This window comes from Lichenostomus cassidix, chromosome 3, assembly GCF_008360975.1.
Source record: "Lichenostomus cassidix isolate B80296 chromosome 3, HeHo_3.0, whole genome shotgun sequence".
Taxonomy (NCBI): Eukaryota; Metazoa; Chordata; class Aves; order Passeriformes; family Meliphagidae; genus Lichenostomus; species Lichenostomus cassidix.
The window spans coordinates 51,032,554-51,056,611 of record NC_139483.1 but is presented as its reverse complement, the minus strand read 5'-3'; the positions used below and the strand labels follow the sequence as shown (position 1 = coordinate 51,056,611).

General features: G+C 39.8%; 1 protein-coding gene and 1 long non-coding RNA gene across 3 annotated transcripts in view; one reads left to right on the top strand and one right to left on the bottom strand.

Annotated features, from left to right (window-relative positions):
• The window catches only part of AIG1 (androgen induced 1), a 123,471-nt gene that overhangs the window by 77,692 nt on the left and 21,721 nt on the right, over positions 1-24,058 (bottom strand). For both annotated transcript variants that reach the window (XM_085055728.1, XM_085055726.1), the window contains exon 2: positions 9,713-9,868. In XM_085055728.1, coding sequence (XP_084911854.1) covers positions 9,713-9,868 — 156 coding nt within the window. The remainder of the gene's footprint in view (positions 1-9,712; positions 9,869-24,058) is intronic.
• LOC146439686 (uncharacterized) lies at positions 16,590-23,996 on the top strand. The gene is made up of 2 exons (XR_014851293.1): positions 16,590-16,693; positions 23,501-23,996. It is a non-coding gene; the product is annotated as an uncharacterized LOC146439686 (long non-coding RNA).

Below are 24,058 nucleotides of genomic sequence, written 5' to 3'. Positions count from 1 at the left end.
ATCTCTCTTCGGGGCCAGTCTTGGCATTGGCACAGTGTAGCTCTTTACGCACCTGCTGACACCTCAGTGCCAAGATATGAATAGCTGAACAGCAGGAAAAATGGAAGCAAAGTATCCTCTTCTCTATAGGCTTCCTAGAAGTCATGTATTATCACAGTGGGTCTCTGAGAACCTGCTAAGATCAACTGGGACATAAAAACATCTTCTCAGGCATATGAAGACCAAGATTGATAATGTTTTTTTTTCCCAGGAAGTCGTACAGCAAGAAAAATCAACCAGAATTACGTTGAACTTTATTACACTGAATGCAACAGAGCTGGCGGGTTTTGACCTGTGATTTTTGTGTGGAGCAGAATAAAACAATAGACTTTGTCAAGGAGGTAAAGACAAGAAAAGAGGGGACAAGCCATCTGTCCCTTAACCAAAGTCAGCCAATGGATGGAACAGGATCAGCCTAGCTGGTTGCAACCATCTGGAGCTACAGACGGCAAACGCCGCTTAGCAAAGCACTATCACAAGGCAGCCATAAGGTAAAGGAAGTGCGCAAAACCAAACGTGTTACAGAACTAACCTGTCCCAGAGGATGACCTGACATGAAACTTAAAGCAACACCCTGGGGAAGATTCCTTCCAGTGTCTGAATGGTTCACCTTACCCTTCCTTGCAACTAGTTCATGTGGATAAAATGAACTATAAAAATTAACTATTTGGATAAACAGATTATAATGAGGACTTGCTACATAGTTAATTTGGCTGCTTCTGAATTTACTTTGATTAATGAGCAACTGTTGGTCTGCTACTTTTAAATCCCCTTTACTATGCTTACATTTTATCACTGGTAGACTTTAATTTGGGCTGGGCTTTGCTAAGATCCCTCATGATCATGTACTGCCAGACTGTGACAAAATTGAGGTGCTTCTTTACACTGCCTCTTGTAAAGTCCCGGACTTGCTCAACAGGTTTCTTACAGCTTTTTTTATACCCAAGGCAGCACACAGGAGAAATGCGACAACATTCTCAGGAGGTTAAACAACAAACTTTTATTGGTAAACTTCGGAAAATTAAGGGTACTTGGCAAATTTTAAAGCGACATTCAATCAAAATCAAGCATTCCACAAGGCATTGGCTTAGTGAACTCCAACTCATCCAACTCTAAGTTACCCAGACTTCAAGAAGAAGAAATGGGGGGAGGGAACACAGAAAGATTAAAATCATTGCTTGAATTCCAGCGTGGTCTCAGCTACTGTAAAATCCTAACAGTGGACTATGACTACGTGTGTCTGTGCAACCATTTTTACCTGCCCTGGTCCCTCGGGGTATTCCCCCCTTGGTGGGGCTTTTGCTGTGCCAGTGGCTAATAGCCATTCTGGGGCTGTACTAGAGGCTTCAGAGGGGTGGAGCAGTGCACCATCCTACCTACGCAGGACATGCCTTGCCCCCACACCCTTTAGTTGTTTTAAGCCAGTAACCATTTTCTCCAGCTTCTCACATGACCCCAAGGCTCAAAACAATGATTGGGACCAGAACAATGGGCAACGGGATCTTCTTCTTCCATGGTGGCAGTGGTGTCTACCTAGCAGACAGAGGTAGAAAAAAAGGAGAGGAAAAAGAGGAACATACACAAAAAATCATACAGTGGACAATTGCTACTTCAATAATCAAAAATATAGGTCCAGTCAGTATAGAGATTCCACCCTATGCAAGCCATCATCCCCCACCCTGTAAGTTCCAGAGATGGTAGGAAAGATGCAAATCAGGATCTGGGGGGAGAGTTCGTGAAACCAATCTTTCAGCTGCAGTGATTGGAAGAATGCAGCAGACTGGTTGGTGATTTTCTTCACTTTTGTTTGTGCTTCCTAATACAGCATTTCCCTTTGGTGAGGTCCAGCATTTCACATATTTCTTGCCCATTTAGTAACAACCTATCAAGCATTAAACAATTTTATAAAACCATTTTTGATATCTGGTGGACTTGTTAGCTGAGCTCCAAAATGGCATAATGAGTCCATTTTAAGATTCTCTATTGCAATGCAATTGCACACCTCACCAAAAAAATACAAACCTTGAGGACAGGCAAATTTTCAACAGTGAGGCTGCCTTACATTTCAGAGCTGGTAATCTTACAAGTACAGGTATCGTTGTAACCCAAACAAATACACATTTCCCATATTACTACCCTTATCCCTTTCACCAACCAGATTTCAGGGGGATCCCCAGGACCCATATTACAGTCAATTATCTTATTACAAAGCTAGAGATCCGAATGCCAGGGTAAGGGGGAATACCAGGATGTACCAAGGGAAAGTTAAATCAAGTAGAAGTTCTACTGCATAATAGTCTGGTTGTCTCAGGGGGATTAAAGGTGTAACAAAAACTTGAGCTATTCCTATCCACTTGGCATATTTTTCCACTTGGGGTCCTGGGTTCAAACCAAATGCCTTCCCAACTTACAAATCCCTTCATTGGTTTCCAAATCCAAAGTCCTTTCTTGTGACATCTTGACCACTTATGACTTCTTTGCCTACAGCTGGAGAAAACTTTCCAGCTGCTGCCTCAGTCTCTGTCAACCCCCTTCCCTGCATGATCACGGCTTCACACATCACTTTCCCCTACCACATGTGGTTCCTTTGGCATCAAACCACTCTTCTTTCTCAATTCAAAGTAATTTTATACCTTGCTCCGAAGAGGTAGGCAGGGATATACAAAACTGATTTCATACTCATATAAAATCCTGTCTGACTTTCCAAACTAAATTCAGGAGGGAATCTTTTCCACCTGCTGTGGCAACCAGCAAGGAGACACAAACAATGCTTGTGACATTTATACACATACTACAAAACTACTGAGACAAAACACATACAAATATAAATATCACAAAACTATTAGGATAGAAACATATACAAGCAATAATTGCAGCGAAGAACTGTGTAAATCCTGAGTCCTGTTGTCACTTCCTCTTCTCACAGCCACATATTTTAATGGAATACCTGTAGAAGAAGAGAGAAAAGAAAACTCGGTCCTACTTGGACCAGTTTTAAAAAGAAGGAATTATTCATCTGGTGTTAATTTTGTGTTCTTCACCACGGGCATCTGTGGTTACCTATGCATGCATGTTCAGGGGCATCTTTAAGATCAGCAGGACTGGTAGTACCCAACAGTTGGCAGGCCCACCAGTACTGGCTGACCTGGAAAATGTATGGGATTCCAGGGATCATCAGTCCCTTTGTTTCTGGATGGGGTGTTAGGTGCCATGGGGCAAAATACTGTAGGTCATGAACATCCACTTATTCCCCAAGGGTCATTGACTTTGGTCACAGTGTCCCACAGTCCATCAGACCACTTTGCATCCCAAGGTCTCAAAAACCATTTTAGGAGACTGTTTGTCCTTTCTACTATTCCCAGTGGCTTGTGGCTATAGTAGGGGGTGTGGAACACCCAAGCTATCCCTTCAGTTTTTGCCCATTCCTGGACTATTCCTGCTGTGAAGTGACTGCTATTATCTGATTGCATCAATTTTGGCTTAGGCAGGAAACTGAACCATAATTTTAATCCTTTCACAGTACCTTCCCCTGTGGACCATGCCACTGCTTTAGCCTTCGCCAAACTTGAGACTACTTGAACTTCCATCAGCACACATTGTTTTCCTCCTGATTCGTTAAAAGGACTAATGCTGTTGACCTGCCACTTCTTCTACAACCTCTTTCCTGTCCTTAGGTGCAGGGGAGAATTTTGCAGGGGGTGTTTCTCCAGTCTGGTGCAGCATTGGCTGCACACAGAAATTACTGTTTCACAAGCCTTTTGGGTGACAGGCCATCCTCTACTTATCACCTCTCTTAACAGGTCTTTCAACCCAGAGTGGCCATGTTTCACATGCATACATTCCAATAAGTATCTCTGTTTTCTTCTGCTTCCTTTTCCTTGGCTAAGACAGCCAACTGAGTGAGCAAGTCTACCAGGTTATCGAAGATGTGGCCTGGATGATCCCCCTTCTGATGGGCTGCTACCCATCCAACGGATATCATTTTGGATCTTGCACTTCTCAGAATTTCTTCCCACTTCTCTTTCTGCCACACCAGCACCCTATTTACCTATGTATTGCAGTGGCTAACAGACATTCTGGGTCTGGATTAGAGGCTTCAGGGGGGTGGAGTATGGAGCAATGCACCATCCCACCTACGCAGGACTTGCCCTGCCCCTCTTCCTCCCCCCCTTTAGATGTTCTGAGCCAGTACTCATTTTCTCCGGTCTCTCACACCTACATCAGCCTCAAGCAGAACTGCTGCTCTTATGCTCACGTTGCCTGCCTTGTGGCATAATTCATCACTCTTGTGGAGACAGCCATTGTGCTAAACTCACATGCCAGGCTGAACAGGCTGCTATATGAAGTAGAAAAATTTCAGGGAGCCCGATATTTTATCTTCTTTTGTTCCCAACACAAAATGGCACAAATATTACCATTCCATTTCCTCTTTAGATAAACTCAAGGCTTTGAATTCAAGGAAGAGAACAGGCAGCCTCAATCATTTTACATTTCTTTGTACAGGAGCCTCCTAGGGTTGCCAGCTTTTCAAAGATAGTGATTACTGGATTAAACATAAGGTTAAGAAACATATAGAAATAGAAGAGTCCCTCATTTGCTACTTATCCTATCTAAGGTCTGTAATGATTCTATTTGTCTATAATGATTATCTGTCTAGCATCTGGTCATTATAGACCAAAGGAAACCTCAAATTTGCAAGACCTTGGAACCTGAAAATATGGAATAGCTCACTCATTACAGGCATCTGAAAGACTGCTGAACAAATACATAGCAGCAGAAAAAAGAAAAAGGCCAAAACCAAAATGCTGTCTTTCCCACTTAAGGAGGTATTCCTTGAGTGTTTGTCCTCTGTCTCTGAAGCTTCAGAGGACACGAAGACAGCACATGGCCCTGTCAAGGGAAAAATTTTAAAGGACAGGTTGGGAAATGGATGGTTATTCAAAAGAGAAATCAAGTGGCTTTGTCAAAACACTACAAATGGAAGCAAAGAGAAACTAAGAAAGTAAAGCCAATGAAAAGAATTGTATAATTTGCACTTTTACGTGAGTCCAACCAAGAAATGTTATGCAAACGAAGAATGAACCCAGTGGAACTTTATTTTCCTACACTATGTGTTTTTGGTTTTGGCTGGGCTGCACAGTTCAGTCATTTCCTGGATGGCTAATGACAAAGAAAAAAACCTTCAACCCTTGTGACCCTGACAAAATTTGTTTTAAATACAGTTAAAGGTAAGCTTTCTGGCTATCTCCCAAGACATTTGTGGCTAACTGCGAGTATAAATATGTTGTTTGCGAACATCTTTGACAGTTAGACAGTTATTATATCTAGAAGAAAAGTGCTGTTAAAGGCAGACCACAGTAGGTACAAACTGGCATGGTACTGGCTTTAGGTGGAATCAAGAGCTAGTACAGCAATACACCAAAGGGATTTGAAAAGGGCCAGTGACAGAAATAACAAGAAGTGGGGAATAAAAACCAGAGAAAACCCCTCTTAGAGAACAGACTTCAGGGGGCAATTTCACCACTACTCACTAATGTTCCCATCACCAGTTACCTTGTCACAACAGATGAGGGTAAAATCCAGAAGAGAGATTTTTGCATTGTTAAGTCACATACGGAAATATAAGTATTCTGTATACTGGTCAAGTAACAAGGTAACTAGGAAACGGCACCAAATGCCTACACATCTTTTCTTGGTACAAGATCACAGATCAGCATAATGGATGATCTATAGAAGGGTGATCAGCTTTCCTTGTGACTCTACCAGTACAGAGAAACATGAAATAAGAAAGCATGCCTGGCTTTCTCTCCTTTGTACCACAGGTTTTTTAACCCATAAAAGTAAAACAGAGAAAACTAGGTAATTCTAGTCAGTTTAGACTCAGACCCAAACATAGCTATTAAAACATGATATAAAATGTCTGTTGCAGAGTTTGTGACTGTCTAGGCAGTTGATATGTAACAATATAAATTTTTGTTCTTTTTCCTATTTTTATTAAACAGTCTTAAACAACTGTGCATTAAGAAATGTCTGTTTTATCTCTTCTTCATTTTGTTTGGTACAAATTACAAGAAACATATTGATAAAACCACACATGATTTACAAAAAACATTAATTAACCATGAAACTTGGCAACTTAATGATCTAGGTCAAAAAAATAGAAAAAAAGTGTAATGTCTGACTTTTAAGCATGTCTTACATTACTCTAGCAGTGTAAACTACTCCCAATACACACCTCCTTTACACAGATAAAGGGACAGCAAATCCAAGTAATTACAGATGAAAAGTGGTAATGAACTTCTAAAATGCCTATGCAAGCAATTTTCTTCAGTGGATGCTTCCTAATCTCTCAGGCATTTGAACAGTATTGCAGACTTATAATAAAATATAAAAGGGCTAGAAAGTGTTGTCCACAGACTTTTTGTGGCATAAGGCTTTACTGCATAGAAAATTAATCTGTTGATTTCTGATCTGATTGTCTAAAAAGCCATGTTAGAAAGAGCAACAATAGGTAAACAGTAGCCATTAGGTCCTTAGAAGAGTTTAATGGTTTTTTTTAATGCTCCTGTGAAATATAGGTTGGCAATTCAGTTTTATCAGAGCTCCTGAAGACACACAATGCATATCAGAACACTCAAGAGATGGGATTTGCTGCACAGATTTTTCAAGTTTTGATTTGTTTGCAAGATTTGATTTGCTGCAAAGCCACAAAAGGGGATTATTTACCCTTGGGCTGGTTCCTCCCCTCCTTTGGAAGGTGGGAGGAGGCTGGTGGTCAGACTTCCCAGATGGTTTACATGTAATAGTTTTTTAGGAAGTACTAAAACTTTAAAACTTTGTTACATATTTTTTTTCACACATCATTGTTTGACTTGGGAGTGGAAACCCCTTTTCTCATCTGTTTTTCAGAACAAGTCATCTCAAGGGCTCCAATAAGCAGGAAATACAGAAAAAATGTGGTGAATTGCTCTTGAAAAACTGCAGTTACTAGGCTTTAAAATGTTCCCCTAGTATTTGCGTTATTGCCTAAACATGCCCTGTGTAAAACACTGAGCAATAAAAATAATTTAGATGTTAAGGTAACTGACAAGTACTTAAGCATGACCACTACTGTTACATTAGAAACCCAACAAAGATTTTATTTGCATCCGCCCAATTTTTATGTGTGAAGGTTCCCTTGTGCCATTACTGGAAACCACTGAGAAGCTCCATGGAGAGCTAGGTGGGTGAGTCTCAAGGAAAGAAAGTTTGCATTTCAAATTATTTTCTTTTTTTTTCTTTTTTTTTTCCAGGAGTGAGAAAGCTGTTAAAAGAATATGAGAAACAAGGGAACTTTTTTTCTGCAGACACTGGTTTTCAATACTTCCTTCTAACGAGAACCTCCATCATAGCAAAATTTCATGGCCTATTTTCTTCCACATAAATAGCTCTTCAGACAAAAAAAAAAATCTGCATTAGATGTTTTCTACTTTTGGGCTCTGCACTCTCCATATCCATAATCCCACCAAAGCAGAGCCTGCAGTGCCTAGCAGTCTCTCAGGCACTGGCCAGGCTTTGGCAAGTGGTAGCTGCAGTGCGGTGAGATCTCAGCTGCTGGTGAGGATCAGGTTTCAGGAAGGAGCTGAGACCAGTGTAAAGTTATGAGGAGCTGCTGTTTGTCTCTCAGTAGCCAGGAGAAGAAACAACAATGAAAACAACCTATTTAGGATCTCTTTGTAATATTTTTTAAGTGGTAAACAATCCTTCCCCCTCACCACAGAAAGGTCACTCTTGGAAATGGAGCGTATCTGTACAATGAGCACGGCCATTCCTTACTGTGTTTGTTTAAGACAGAAGGTCTTATATGAAACCTTGGAGAAAGTAGCTATCTCCAGGTATGCAACACATCTTTCGGGAACTGCTAATTTGTAAATGTTGCAACAACACTTGTAGTGCAGGCAGTGGCTAACTGGGATTCTTTGCATACTGGTGGCAAGAGAAACATCGCCTGAAAAGAAATGCTCCGAATTGCCACGACATAGCAAAGCTGAAATTCTCCAAGATCTTGAAAAGTTTCAAGGTCAGGAGCACTGCAGGAGTGGAGGAGCATGCAGACAACAATATGGAGCTGAACAGTGGCAGGGAAGAACCCCTGATTCCTGAGAGGCGTAAGACAGCCAAGGAGGGTGTGCTTTGATGCATGTGAAGGAGTACACTTCTAGAGTGAAAAAGGCACTTAAACTATTTAAACACAGACAAATAGTGTGATGTTTCTCTCCTTTTCCACTTCCAGTATCAACACAGTAGGGAATGCATCTGTTGCTAATCACAACCACAACTACTTCTAACTCCCCATCTCCCTTAAAAATACAATTGTAACATGAATCTCTGCACCCATAAAATGCATATTTGCAAACTTGTCTACACACAGGTTTTCCAATAGTTGTGTTAGGTGATCCAGTCTCCTCTACCATTGCTGGAAAACTGCAGTCTGCTACCCCAACATGAATTGTGGCAGCTCCCAAAAGACAGGCAAGCAAGCATAATAAGCTACCACAACAGGCTACCAGCTGGGTTTTTATCAAAGAAGTACCTGCAGTGTTTCCCATATGCTTTGCCCATTGTAACTTTGCAAAAGCATTCTGTATTTCTTTATGTATTGTGAAATTCCACATAAAGGGTGAAATGAAATTCTAATGAAGCATCTCTGACTACATGAAATTATAAATGATAGCTTGATATGTTAACTGCTGTTAACTGACAGAAAGTGATCAGCTTTTGTGAAAGTACAACTTTTAAGATCTCATACAGCTTTCTAATAGTCCATAAAAAAATTTGCTTCTTGTGAGTTTATTTTGAATTACAGCACACTGAAATAAAAAAAGAGAATTAAAGTTACATCCTGAATTACAATAAAAGCAGCAATTTTAATTAAATGTTCACACACTGTTGTAATGCAACCTAAGCTTAGAACTAGACTGACACAGATTACACTTCCATGTAAAAACTCATAAAATTCTGGATTTTCAGCTGCTTTATAAGCTATGTAAAGACATTCAGCACATCTTGCTATTGAAAGTGATGTGCAATGTCCCAGCAGAGGAAGACCTGATCCAAAGAATAGTTTTCTTTTGAAGAAAACATGTCAACCCCATATTTTTACATACCTTCTGTGTGCTTTTTAACATTACTAACAAAAAGCCTGCTTTTCTACCTCAGTTCTTCCGTTAGCTCTGAATCCCCCATGAGATTAACAGGGAGCAACCTGGACTTTTGCTTCTATTCTTGCCCATGTCGGAATGGCTTACAGCCCGAATTCCCTCAGGTCATTATGGTGTAAAACATGCCACAGTCAGCACTTTTACTACTCCTGATGATGACATGTGGTGCAGAAAAGGTCTAAATTGAATCTCAAGATGCTGCTGGTACAATATACATTTTAAATTACTTGCACTATCAGGTTCCTATTGTAACATGTTTTTTTTTTAATGAACCAAAAATTATTTCAGCAAACACAGTATATTCTGTTCCCTTATACCTGTGAAAAACAAGAGAGTGGTAGAATCTTCTGTACCATTTTTCCCCTTCTGTGTAGTCTTTTGCACAGAGATGGGAAAGCCTTTCAGGAAGAAAACAGTAAGTAACACTGTTCACCCAGTTTGCAAAGACATGCACAGATTAACACTGTACTTACCACTCCAACAGGGAAAGCTAGAACAGCCATCATCCAGTCACGGAGGGAAATGAGTTTTCTCAGCTGCCTCTCTTGCTCTTGACTGTCATTCCCTCTAGTGAGAAGACTGGACAGGTCAGTCAAGACACAAATCCCGAAGAAGACAGCCTGGATCACCTGCACGGAAGGGGAACACACAGTTGAATGCAGAGAAGACCAGCCCTTTTGCAGGGAGCAGGTCAGACAGAGGCACACATGAGGAATATTGCCCCAGAGTTGACATGGGGAGTGGGAATACCTCAGTCCCTAAATATGGGTAGAGTTTGTTCACATAAAAGCTACGTGTGCTTCAAAGTCCTGCACGCACCTTGCTCCTCATCTATAGGGGGAATTACTGTGAGTGGAAGGACCACTCCAGAGGTGGGACTTTTCACCCTCAACTCAGATATGTGCCACCTGCTGGGGACTGAACTGCAGCCACCCCTTCCTCTGTCACTCCACACAACTCATCCCCAAATCATTTGCCCCTGAGGCAGAAAAGTGCCGAATGTGGAATGCTCCCTATAAGAAAGGAAAGAAATCAGTGTTTCCTTCCCTTGTGACAGGAGTTCTCTCCTGGAGATTCTGCCAGCCTCAGACACTCCACCCAAAGGTGAAGGAAGTGCCTGAGACTTCCTAACAGACACAGCACATGGCCCAGGCTTCAGCTAATCTATCTCTACTTCATCTCAGGTAGTAAATGATAGAACAAGAAAGCTGCAGGAGTTATTCACTTTCTTTTGCTGATAGCAGACTGTCATTTACCTGATTTTTCTTTTTTTTTTGCATTTACATATTCGTATGCAATGTAAGATTATCTGTTATATTAAATTGTTAATCACCTGAACCCACCGATTTGGTTCAAACTTGGCTCGATTTTAATTTGATCACTGCATTTTTCTTCCTTAATTAGTTTAGTAAAATTGTAGTAAGTTAGCTCAGGAATGCTCTTGCCTGAGGACTTGCACATCCTTTCTAGTACAGTTCAGAGGAAGTGCACGCAGCTTGTTTACTCCCCAAGCTGGAAGCCTGGGTCACAAACCCACACACATCAGGTAATCTCAGGTAAAAAATTAACAAAACATGGGCTTGGTTCCCAAATTACACAGTGATTCGTCAAAAAACATAAACATAGGCTTAAAATTCATACTGCATGTTTTTCAATGCAAGCATGGAGTCCTAGTTTAGAAGTCTTATTGTAAACCTAAGTGTTCCACAGACTAGGAGTCTCTGACCAAGCAGAAGACAATTCATAAGTAATAAGAATAGCACATATCCAGATTCTGCAAAATAAAATTTATTATCTGCATACATCTTTGCAGAATTTATAATAAGACAGACAGGCAGGAAGGAAAGAAGAATGGAAGGAAAGAAACACCAAACAGCTGTTGGCTACTATGAAGAAATCCAGAGCTGTGTAATGATTGGATGCATTAAAGCACATTTCCTTCCTCAGCAATCCTTATATGACCCAAACACTTGTAAATTCTGGCTGTAAAGCTGTGAAAGACAAACACTCAAATGGTCCCTGGATCTGATTGCAATTCTGCTGCCATTGCTCTCCCCTCTCCAGGCTGTAGCTACATATAATTTGCTTGATAAATAGATGAAGCAACATTACAAAACATTCCCTGAAGCCATGAGATGTGACAGACTATTAGTGCTAGAGCTGTATACCATGCTAGAAAAAGGTATTACTATTTCAAATGACTGCCTGGAAAAGTCACCGACTTCTACATAATTTTTGAAAAGCCTTTTAAATGTAAGTTGGGGCTTCTTGGAGCTACATAAGAACTCCTATTGCACTTTTTCATATTATTTGTTTGAAACAAGCACTTAAAAAAAAAAAAAAACCCTTCCCATATTCAGCCCTGTTTTCCACCAAACAGATGGCCTATTTGGAGAGCTGAAATAGAAGAACTAATTATGCATTTGCTTGACTTATGAGGAGATACAATACCATCTACTATTCACTCAAGAGTGTGAATGCCAAACAAGACAGAACTGGGGAAAAAAGTATACCTAACAGCAATGAGATCAATCTGGGTGTTAAAAAGTTTAGGCTGAGTACCAGGAAATATTTCCTAACAGTGAGCTCTGTCAGACCATGAAACAGTTTCTCAGAGGAAGTGGTGGAAGCCTCATGGCTTGAGTCACTCAAACCAATATTGGACAAAATGCTCAATAATGTACTGCAGGGAACAGTATTATGCTGGCAGGGCTTGGAAGAGTGACTAATGGATTGTTTGCAGCTCTAACTACAATTCCCTGAAACGGTCCCTCTCCAAAGAAACAGACTCAAACAATCACATGCCCACTTTCCAAGGGAATTGAGATTGTACATCCACTAATCAATCACAAACCCAACAACTTCTCTCCCTATTATCCTATTATGAACACAGAGCTTCAAGAAAAAATATAATGATATCATTGGGAATAAGTGAAAACTCCTACAGGGAAAGAAAAACCCAAAGATTTCAGAGGATAGATATGAAGCAGAGTATTCTACAAAAAGATTAACAAATAAAAATCCATATAGGAAAGAGAAAATTACATCTTTATTCGAGAACATTCAGAGCCAACGAAAAAATTGTATCATGTTCAGGAAGGAACAGTTACAGCTTATTCACACAAATAATGTACATATATTTACTCTATTCCTTCTAGAATGCATTCCTCCTCCATTTCCTTTCTAGAATGAACAAGAAAACTCTTCTGACACCTATCAACATTTAGGATTAGAGTGAGGACCTCCAGAGCTGCATGAGTCTCAGCAGCATTAATTAAACAGAATCAGTAATGATTTCCATCCTTTGTGAGTCTGGCACAGGAAAAGCATAGCATGCAGCTACTAGTGGTTTTTGGTATGAAACAAATTTTTAAAGTCCATGCTCCTCAGTGTGAATTCTGTCTTAGAGATGTGAAAAAATCACAGCAAGGAAGTAGAAACTCCCTCTAAACAATGTTCTCCAAGGTGCCCTGGTGTTATGTCAGATTTAGGATCAAGTTTTCAAAAGAGAGACCGCATTCTGAAAATCTGCAGATGGTGAATCTATATGTGAAACATCCTTAAGTTGTTAAACAAACAGCTGACATTTTTTTCCCCCTTGGAAATGTAAGCAGGAACAGGATTTCAGAGGAAATACTTTCCAATTTTGCCTCTAACTAGAGCTTGAAGGAAAACAGTGATTTAGAAAATGACAAATTTGACAGAAAACAGACACACCTTCCCAATATAATGTAACAGTGATAGAATCAGAAACTTATAAGCAGAATATGCAATCCCAAAAAAATAACTGAACAGGTACAAAATACTTACTGCTGATCCCCTTTTCTCCTAGAAGCCTAAAGGGTCCACTGCCACTATAGCTGATACTACAGTACATTTAAACTGTGATAATGTAATCACAAATCATAAGAAAGGCTATCTAAAGGATGTCAGCAAACAAAACTCAGAGCAGAGAAAATATTTGTGAAGTTGCTGCAGGAAAAAAAAAAAAAGCTATAAACAGAAGATGAAACCGAGCAGTCCAGAACTCTGCCAAACAGTGAGATGTACTCAATTACATATCAGAAAAGATTGTTCCTTATGAACAATTAGAATAAACCAATTGTACATGTTTGTCTACTACAAGAAAATAAAGACTTGCTTCAGTAGGACAGTTTTTTCACAAGGTGTTCATTTCACGACTGCAGCTAATAACCTTCTCATAGTCCCCCTAGCTCGACTTCAGGAGTCAAACAGAAAACCTATTTCCTCATAAACCTATTTCCAGGGCATGAAGACTCCCTTCTCCCCCATGCCATGGAGCTCCACAGTGCAGACAAGATCTCTGCACAACTGAGGTTATGAAATTTCTGTTACTAGTCTTATCAAGGCAGAAATCCCCCCATTAAATTCACTGAATCTATAATTTCATTCTCTTTCAAGTTCACTCTCATAATCAGAAACACTCCTTAGAGCTTAGGGCAGAATAACTGGGAAGTCTCTGTAAGCACTACTACTATTCAAGGGTAATTTTTTCACTACCTACCTGTGATTATGAAAAATCACTGTCCTCAAGTTATCATTTTCGAGATTAAACAGCACTGACTTCATGTAGCCCTCTGAAATAAGACATCAGTCTAGGCTGGCAAATAGACAGCACTGGCAGAATAAAAGATTGGAGTAACACTCAAAAATCCACAAGAAATAACAAAAAAAGCAGTAAGTAACCAAACATAACCCATACTATAGGATGACTACTTCACAGAAGGGTGTCAGGGAGTCCTCAGTGATTCTTGGGGGCTGGGAGAGGCAGGGGAGTAGCCAGGGCCCATCCCATCCCCAGCCAGGACCACGGCAGCCAGTGGCATGGGGCCTGTCCCAGCCACAGGGCATCAGGCACCTCCTTGGGGACAAGCCACCAGGTCATAGGAGGGGGGCAGACACAACCTGACCCATCAAACCCCTCAGGCTTAAGACACATGCTGCATTTCCACAAGAAGATGGAAGTTTAGCCCTACCAGCATGCAAAATCAAACTGCTGAAAGTTGTAATTTCTCTTGTATTTCAGATTTTACAATCTGTCATATACAGAACATGGTCTGATTTTCATCTTCAAACAATGGAAAATTATTTTTAACCCTGGAGTATCTATTACTGCTTACTGTCACCTTAGCTTTAATTTCCCCAGCCTCTAGACATCATTATTTGCTGTTAAAATGAACTATGCTTCTGCAATTAAGAATACTATTTTAAGTCGTGTATATTGGGCTGTTTGTGGCCACATGTGGACAGGCTGAAACCTGTAACGACAGCTCAGTTATCTGTAGCTGCAACACACAGAGCAGGTCTAGGGTAGGTGGGAAATAACAAGGTATTTTTAATAGAAAATGCTTTGAATGAAGTCACGGGTTGTAGCTGCTTAATAAATACGTTACTGTTCTTGACTGCATCAAGGTACTGATTCTTTTCGTCCATTGCCATTCCACCATTACTCACAGGCACACTGCTTTATTCTTGTTGCTTCTCCCTCTTCGCTGTATCTTTGTTAGTTTCTATAGCAAGGGGAAGCTGGACAACATGTAATCAAGTGCTGTACCTTTGTATCGGAGAAGCTATGGACTTCAGGTAAGAAAAAAGCAAATGAAACAGAGGCATAAAGAAATAAATGCAAGAAGCAGCAGCTTTTTAAGTGCTAAAATATAGTGTAATAATCTAACCACTAAACCTACAATTAATTAAGGTGCAAGCACCACGATAATGCACTGTGTGCTACTCGGAATCATTATTTCTGTGCAAGGAGTAGGGAAAAAGACTTGTATTTCAAAGGCCAGAGGTAAAACAGAAGCATTACCCCAGAAGATTCATTGACAGTAAACTGAGGCAAGCAGGCAAAGCTCATATCGCATCTTCTTCCACACCAGCTGCAGCGCCGTGGTTGATTTAGGTTGCTTTGCTTCTTAAGCAGGTTTCAACAACATAGGCCACTTCAACACAGAAAAGCAACAGCCTCTGGCCCACTAAAAGCCAGTAGCTTGAGAAAACAAATGTATCACAGAGAGAAGAAAACTAACAGACAAAGGAACGAAAACAGAATAAGCCAAAGGAATAGCTGATGCAACTGCCATCTATTTTATATTGTTTACTGGTTAGCAATCTTGAAATAAATATTTCTCCTATCCCTCCTTTCTCTTTTACTTACACAAATTAGAACTAAAAACTACACTAGTAAAACGACACTTATTTCTATCAGAAGAGCCATTAGAATCTCAGTGACTGGATAAAGGGACAGTCTTTTAAATGTCCAGCACTGTGCTCATCCAAGCCAATGACTCCTGTCTCCCTTTACGGCCTTTGGTAGGGGGACAGCTCTTCTACCCAGGATGTTGCACATGAAGACTAGTCCTTAGTAGGAAATTTAACTTAATTTTCATGGTTTAGTCATATGATATGAATCAGCTTATAAAACATGCCTAACGCCTCACCATACCATGTAAGTTCAAGGACTCCTTTAAATATAATCCTTTACTTTCTACATAACCTCCTGTGGTCTCTTTCTTTGAAGCCAACCAGTATTGTCCAAATATAACCAAGGATGGGGTTTTAAACCATTGAGATTTTATAGATATACAAAAGAATAAAATCTACTATGAAATTAATATGCATGAAAGAGAAAATTGTTTGACTCTTGGCTCTAGTTTTTATAGGTGCTACACTGTTTAAATCCTGGTGCTTAGGCACCTATTATGAAGCTTTGGAATGGGGACTAAGCTGTGTGTGATAACAAAATCTTGTCTTTCCATGACAAGAGATGCCTTTTAAAATTCCACCTGTGGGAATGCAAGATGTGTTTTAATCTGGACAGACAGAAAAGCAATTCAACAGGCTCTTCCTTTCTCTCTTCATCTTCCCTCCACTTAACCCAGGAAAATCCTTTACTGTGTTACACTAACTTGAAATGTTAAGTCTCAGATCCTTCTGTCTTAGCCTAGTTCTTGACTGTCTCATAAAGGTTTCCAAAAACATGCAGCACAGTTCTTGGAGAGGCAATGTATTTGTGCTGACATAGTTTTAAAAGCAGTTTTCGTAATACTTTTTGTACTTCTGTAAGGACAAATATTCCTTACTACAGCAAACTAAACTGAAATATGGTACACTATAAAAAATACTTGGAAATGCTGTATTTTTTGACAGCAAGAAAAGCATCTTTATTCTTTTTACATGAGTGTAATACCCGCAGCAAAAAAACAAAAAATCCATAGTGGACAACTGAGGAATTAATTTTAAAGTGCTACTCTATCTCAGCTGAGTTGCATAGATGACATTTCTAACATGAGCCCAGCATGACAGAGTATATGCCATCTGGTGCAGAAGTGCTAACAGCCTGGAATCCACTACCATGTATTGAATGAAGAGATGGAATGGACAAATATTCAATGTACAAAAGAAATAGGAATAAAAATTTGAACTGATGCTTAGTAAGTACAATAATTTCTTGAATCTTTAGCAATTATTTTAGCTGTGTCATTCCTCTCCACCACTGTCAGTCTTCCTCTTAGATGTTTGTATATCTTACTTTGATCTTGGCTCATACACTCAAAGAAGCATGAAGCTCATTGTTACAGTACTTAAGAAATTATTATTCTATTTTTATCCTTATCTTTTTAATTGTTTTGACAAAACTCATTTTCTAATAATCCCCATCTCCTTCCTTGCTCTCTTATACTGTGTATAGAAAAGCTGCCATTACTACTTATTGTATCCTGCTTATAAGACAGTGTAATTTCATTAAATTTATATAATCCATTCAGCGAACATGTATAATACAGTTTATTCAGAACAGATTATGATTTTATTAGGTTATATATTTTATGTTTTTCTTTGGTAAAGCTTAATCTTATTAGGATTATACACTGCTCAGAAGGTTATGTCATTATTTTGGCTAAAATGATAATTTTACACATTTCAGCATGATTGGTACACTCTCTGCAGCAGTGCCCTTGCAGTCAAGGCAGGAATAGCAGTTCTCTAGACAATGTTTGGGATAGCTAGCTAGGAAGCTAAGACTTGTTCCGCAGCTGTCTGTGCTAAAATGAGCTTTAGGATAGGGTTTCCAATGGCTGGAAAGCACCTACCACTTTGTAAGTTAATTACTCCAAAAAAGAAACTACATTTTATTAAGTACAAAACTTTATCAAATAAATGGTTTTCATAAAAACCCTGGAAACTTCTGCATTGCACCACCTTTACAGCGTTTAGAAATAGTTTGAAAACCTCTACAGGGAAGCAATTTTGACAGATCAAAGAGTAACTGATTTTGCTTTCCATTTCTTCCCTTTTTAATGAATAAGGTAATAGCTGCCTTCTAAATTACTGAATTTAGATAAGGCCATTACAGATGTATCTCAGCAACATGGTGACAGAGCTGGAAATGAGAAAGTCACTACAACCTTCTGAGACACAGCAACCTCAGTGCTGCCCTACTACGGCTGTAGGAAATAAAAGGTTTTAAAGGTCTGTTTCCTGAGCACTGTGAAAATAGTAATGAATGACTCCACACACTAGTCCAGGAAGACAGGCTTTTAAGTGATATCATCTTAGTTGGGCAATTCTCCATCTCTCCAGGGAAGGTAAGCGAAGGAAAAATTGAGAGCTTTATCCCACTTCTTCACCCAGCCTACCAACAATACACAAGCAAGTCAGTTGCAAACTCACATTGTGAAAAACAGCTCAAATCTCTGATCAGGCTCACCTTCAGCTTTTGCTTAAACTTTTCTTCCATTGTGCACCGCTGCAGCAGCTAAATGGTAATTTATGACAGGCAGGTAAAGTACATTAATAAATAGTTATTACTAAGATAAGGATTTTCTGCAATTAGACCACAGCAAAGGATGCTGCTATTCAAGCTCCACTTGAAAAAAAGACAGGACATAATTTTGTACATTAATTATAAAGCATGTGGTTCAATGTAAGGTGATTTAATGTGTTATACCGTCCTCATAAACAAGACTTTTCTTAACACAACACTTCAAGCAAGACACTGTTGTAAAGAGTTGCATTTCAGGAGAAAAAAAAAAATCTCATTATCTTACATCTCTAAAGAAACCATGGGAAAACCCCGATATAAACTAACAGCAGTTAAATTAAATAATACAAGCAGGGGTTAAGCGTTCACTAGGTGTGTGGCATTCCAACCACAGATAACACTTTCCTGCTTTCATTGTCTTTCTTGTGAATCAATCTCAAAGGAAATTAAAGATTTGTTTCCTGATTGTTGTTTGTGAAAGCAAGACAGGGGAAATGAGCTGGCCAAGGCAGCAAGTCAGCAGGTGACCCCGGGGATGAACTCAGGTGCCCTGACCCCCAGGCACTTCTCAGGCATTATATCACTGCTATTTTCCACGAACCTACACTCACTCTTATAGAAACAGCCATTTTCAATGCACGTACCTTTTCACTCCCTCCAAACACAGCCACACTACTTGTAGCATAAATCCTAGTATTTTACTCATATGCAGCTCCCAGTGATCAAAGTTTTCAAAGATCTTCTTTGGTGTACTGTGCCTTTAATAGTTTGATAGTGTAATTCTGACCAGCTGATCTATTTCTGCCAACAAACTGGAGTTACCAAGGTCTCTAATACCTTTGGAGACCTTCTTGTCCATTACACCACTCCCACCTTCACTGTTCTTACATCACAGTTCATACAGCAAATACTGATTTTGAACAACACAAGTTGTGAACATATATTTTTAATTTTTCCACCTGCTTCATATGACTAAGTCCGACATGCTGCAATTTCAATGTGGTGTACACTTGGCTTCTCAGCATCCCCATAGGACAGGTCACTGAGTAGAAGCAGCACAACCACTCTATGTGCTCCATGGAGACTGTCTTTGGAGAGAGAGGCCTGAAAAAGAAAACAACATGGAGCCCTATCTTGCCTTACACACTCCTGATTACAGACATAGCTCATACCTCCCTCACTCTTTCTTACTCTAACCAACGTCAATTGTTTCTTGAGTTTCCAAACTAACCTTTCAGACTCTGCTGTTTACTGTACTTCTGGCTTGCTCACAATTTATTATTTCATTTGCAAAAGAAGAAGGAGATTAACTATAAGGAAGTTTAAATTTATATCCCCTTACATATTATGGGAAGCCACTTTATGACAACAATCTGACATCAGACCAGGTTCCAAATCCATGAGATTTAGATGCTCTCCATCAGCAATAAACATATTTTTTTAACCAGTAAGCACTACCAGTAAATTGCCCTTTCTTCTGTAAGACACAGGAGGCTCAAACAACATCTGTTGTAGCAGGTAAGAAAGTAGCAAATGACTCCAGTAAAGAGACCTTTGCTGAAGTGTGGTTCTGGTGACAGTGAGCATGGTGTTTTCGATTCTCCACGGCAGGAAAAGCACTGTGGAAAAGCTTGTAAACACGGCAGCCTGGCATGAAAAAATAGTCCCTCTGTGCCTACCAAAGAACACAGTCAGCCGGGCAGGACACTCCAGGACATGCCCAAACATCAAATGGCCTCTGTGACACCTCTTGGTCCTCCCAACACTCCTGCTCCATGCACCAGGTAGATACACACACCTGCACTCCCAATTAACAAGGCAGCTGTAATTGTAATGCAGCTGGGGACAAGGGCTGTGCCTCTGCACATGCTGGCTGTGCTGAGTCACCCACAGGAACTCCCTGGGCAGTCCCGGGAACTCCCCAGCTAGTTTCTGTACAGATGAGATAATTGACTGATAGCTACTGGAACCCGCCCCGGGCAGTCCCAGCTCCACTAGAGGTCTGAGGGATCGATAAAAGAACTCCACAGGCAGTCCTAGTCCCTGTTAACAAGATAATCAACTGCATGTCAGGGACTGGGGAGGCAGGGAGTTCCCAGTAGTCCTGGGAACAACCTAGGCAGGTCCTGCTTTGCAGGTGTGAAGTAAATGGTGAACTAATTGACACTATTTATCTATTTAGATACGTAAATAATTGAACTGGGCAATTTTTTGCACACAGATGAGACAATTTTAACTAAAAAGTCATCATGCATACACTGGAGTGTTGACAACAGAATCCAGGGCGGTTGGAGCAAACCAGAGTTTGGAGAGTTCTCATCCAAACCAGCTGAAAATGCTGTTACAAGGATACTTGAGATGGACACTTCTATCATCCCCTGATCAGAACCGGCCTTATTGTCACAACAGTGACAACAGCAACACAAGAGTGCTAGCTAACACGTAAACCAATGTGCGTGTAACATGGACCAGAATGGTCTCAAGAAAATGAGAGCCTACCACCACATAAGCTGGCCACAATGAAATGCCACACGTATTTAAAACATTACCCTAGAGCACAAGAGAACTGGCCCAAGTAAATGTGTCTGATGTCACTGTTCGATTTTATGTAAGGTACCTCTAATTCTGGCTTGCAGAATACATACTCTTTTCCCAAAACGCTTGGTAAATACTTCCCAGTATTCTGCCCTGTTCTTCATGAAACAAAAAAGCTGGTTACCCAGAAAATGTTCATAAACATTGGAGGTTTCTGGACCATGCCCATTTACTTATAATCTGGCAGTAGCCCCTTGCAGCACCAGGCCTAGACACCACTGGAACAGAACAAGGACCTCTCCAGTCCAAACCACCTGTAACCACTCAACACGAAACTTCGCACCAGAGTCCAGGAGCACAGCTCCTGACCAGCCGCTATCAGAAAGCCGGTCTTGAAACATTCAGTTCTGAGTAACAGCAAGACGGGGTCATGTTCAACCTCTAGCTTTGAATCAGCCAAGAATCGTGGCTCAGAGAAATGTTACAGATTTTACATGACACAGCCTGACCCTTCCACCCCTCTGTCATGAAAGCAACGCCAACTACTCAATGCAGAGCTGAGTCCACCTGTATTTTGAGCACCTCCACAAGGAGCTGTTTTATTCACACTCAGGAAAGCTTGGTTTGGATTATGCCTGTATCCACCAGAAGGTTCAGGTGCAACACTCACAGGGTTTTTAGACACCTGACTAAAGTGGAAACCACAGCTCCCACACAACACTAATTTCCAAGGAGTAGACCATAAAGCGGCGTGAAATTAAAGCAAAAGTAAGCCGGGTACAGTAAGGAAAATAAGTATGTCTGGAATCCCAACCTCTCCTGCAAGGCAAGTACATGCAGAATTTAAGTGACCTCAGTCAATTTCTCGTGTGAGATGAGCACTCACAGCTTGAAGCCCAAAGAGGGGCTTTATGGAGTCCGGTGTTTTTCTCTTTTGGGACTTCATACTGTAACACAAGGGGGAAGGAAAAGACAAATTCTTTGTATCAACTTTTATGCAGTATCAAAGTCTGTTACTTGCTAGTGGATGTACCTCCTACATCCATTTCAACCCAGAATGAGCTTAAAGAATAATTCCTGTCTTCAAGAAGATATGTATTACTGACAGTATCAAAGGGTATGATGCCTACCTTTCCTCATAAGTCAAGCTAGCATAGGAGAGAGCCCACAGATGTCTTTGGAACTTATAATGAGGTGCCAGCCCTTTGCCTGTTTCACCAGGAAAACTATCTGATAAAATGCTTTATATGGAGGAAGAAATAGGAATCAGAAACCAGAATTACCTCCTCCTATCCCATCCTTCTCCACACAACATGCAAACTGGACAGCCACTCTTCTAAGTACAGCACTTCGTGAATGCTGTACCATTGTGCCACTAGAAGAATTGTTTTCCTTGGTGAAAAAACCAATATATTTTACATGTCTCTCTGCAGAGCTCATAAATATCAAATTTTTTCATGCATTACTGAAACCTCAAGGAAAACACATGCCAGAGATGTTTTTAGAGTTCCAATTAACTCCATCAGTTTACTTTGGTCTTCCCACTCCACTGAAGGGAAGAAGCACATGTGAACTCTGGCCATATCCAAAGTTTGCTGTCAAGATCAGACCATTTGACTTCTTCATTTCTATTTATAAACAGTTAGGTATTACAAGAGCCAGACTATTTAGCCATGAAGACTGTCAAAACAGATAATGTATTGTGTCTCACTGAATTACAAACTGGCTGGGTGCCTAGCCTATTGACTGCAAAGTCCACTCCATTACAGCTCCAGCAATGTCTTCTATCTACTTCAAAAAGATTTTGAAAAGCAGACAACTGAAATGGAACTATATGGATCATAAAAATTACATTCATTACTACTTCTGTTGGTTACCTGCAATTATTGGTTACTACTTCTGATGCCAACTCAGGAAGAATAATATTTTACCAGAAAATCTAACTGATGACCTTCAGTCTAATGAGACATCGCTCAGCAGTGATCTCCCACAATATCCACACAGATGTGTGTTAACTTACTCTGCTGGCACTAGTGCTCTGATAAATTGTTTTCCTTATGTATTTAGGGAACGCATGTGCAGCCACAGTGCAATCAAAATTTGTATTACATTTCAAAGAACAGCATCCTTAGTGTAGTAGCACTTCCAACACAGTGAGAGTTGTTATGAGTACCACGAAATTTTATTTGACTCACTGCAGGCATTGCTTGTATCTGCTTCCAAAATATCCAAAATGGATAACTAAAAAAAAAAGGTAATAAAACCTACAAGTACGGAAAATTGAATACAGGTAGGCAAACATCTTATTTTGAGTGGAAAACACTGAAACAAAACAATAACCCAGAAAAGGCACATTGACTCCAAATTAAAATACCACAGCTTGCCTTCATATGAAATTGTACTATCTTTTAGGGGAAAATACTAATTAAACAGTGCTTTGATTTATAAAATGCTTGACATCCAATCATCAACTTGCATACATGCAGTAAATAAAGTAAAAGCACATTGTGCTTCCCTGCAAAGGGTTTTCTTTTAAAGAAGCAGGGTTTATCCAGCTGTGAATCTAGTCAAAACATGTACTTCATCTAAAAGCAAAGTATAATACAGCCTTGCAATACAGCAGTATTATCATTAATATATAACTATTACTTCAGGAATTTCATGTCTATAATTACAACATCTGTATCAATGCCAAGGTTAGCACATTAATCCATAGTCAATTTGAAAAATAAGCTCAAAAAATCGACAGCAGAAATGGTCATATTTTAACCATGTGTTCATTGACTTTTTATGGTAAAAAGATAACTATCATATCATGATGCCCATATTTTAAGTGTCGTTAGCTTAAAAAAATTAATCAGTCTGCATAACTACAGCATTATAATTGCCTCTCTACAGATATTTTCCTACCCTGATTTTGTTTTTCATCATTACCACTTCCCAGGTTTTCAGACTGAAGATGGAGAAAGTATTAGACGGCCTCTGGCCTCTCTAAACAACTCAAGAAATCAGAGAAGGATTCTGAAAGGATCTCATATACTTCAGTCTAGAGTTGCTTTCCCTTAATAACACTCAGTCAATTTGCAACTATTTTGCTGCTAGATACAGCCAGCTTCAGATATGACTTTTCCTTTGGTATCATCAGACCTTTATCATATTTAGGAGAAATTTGAAACTGATCAAAGAGATGATCTGTTTATTTCTTATCCATCTCTTACTTAAATGATTCTAAATGTCATATAGAAAGGGTGCTTTACATGGAACTGTCATAAACCAGCCTAAGTGAGCTCAATGCACATTACTCAGCAGTATAAACTGATTGTATATTGCAATATTTCTATCAAGCTATACATTTTTTAAAACCAAACAAAAATCATGAAGCAGAGACCAATAAATTGCTCACTATCTTTAATAAAATCCATCTCAGTCCTCCAAAACAATGAAGTCTTCTTCTTTGATTTTAACTTCTTGACTCTTATTAATGGTAATCTTTTTAAAAACT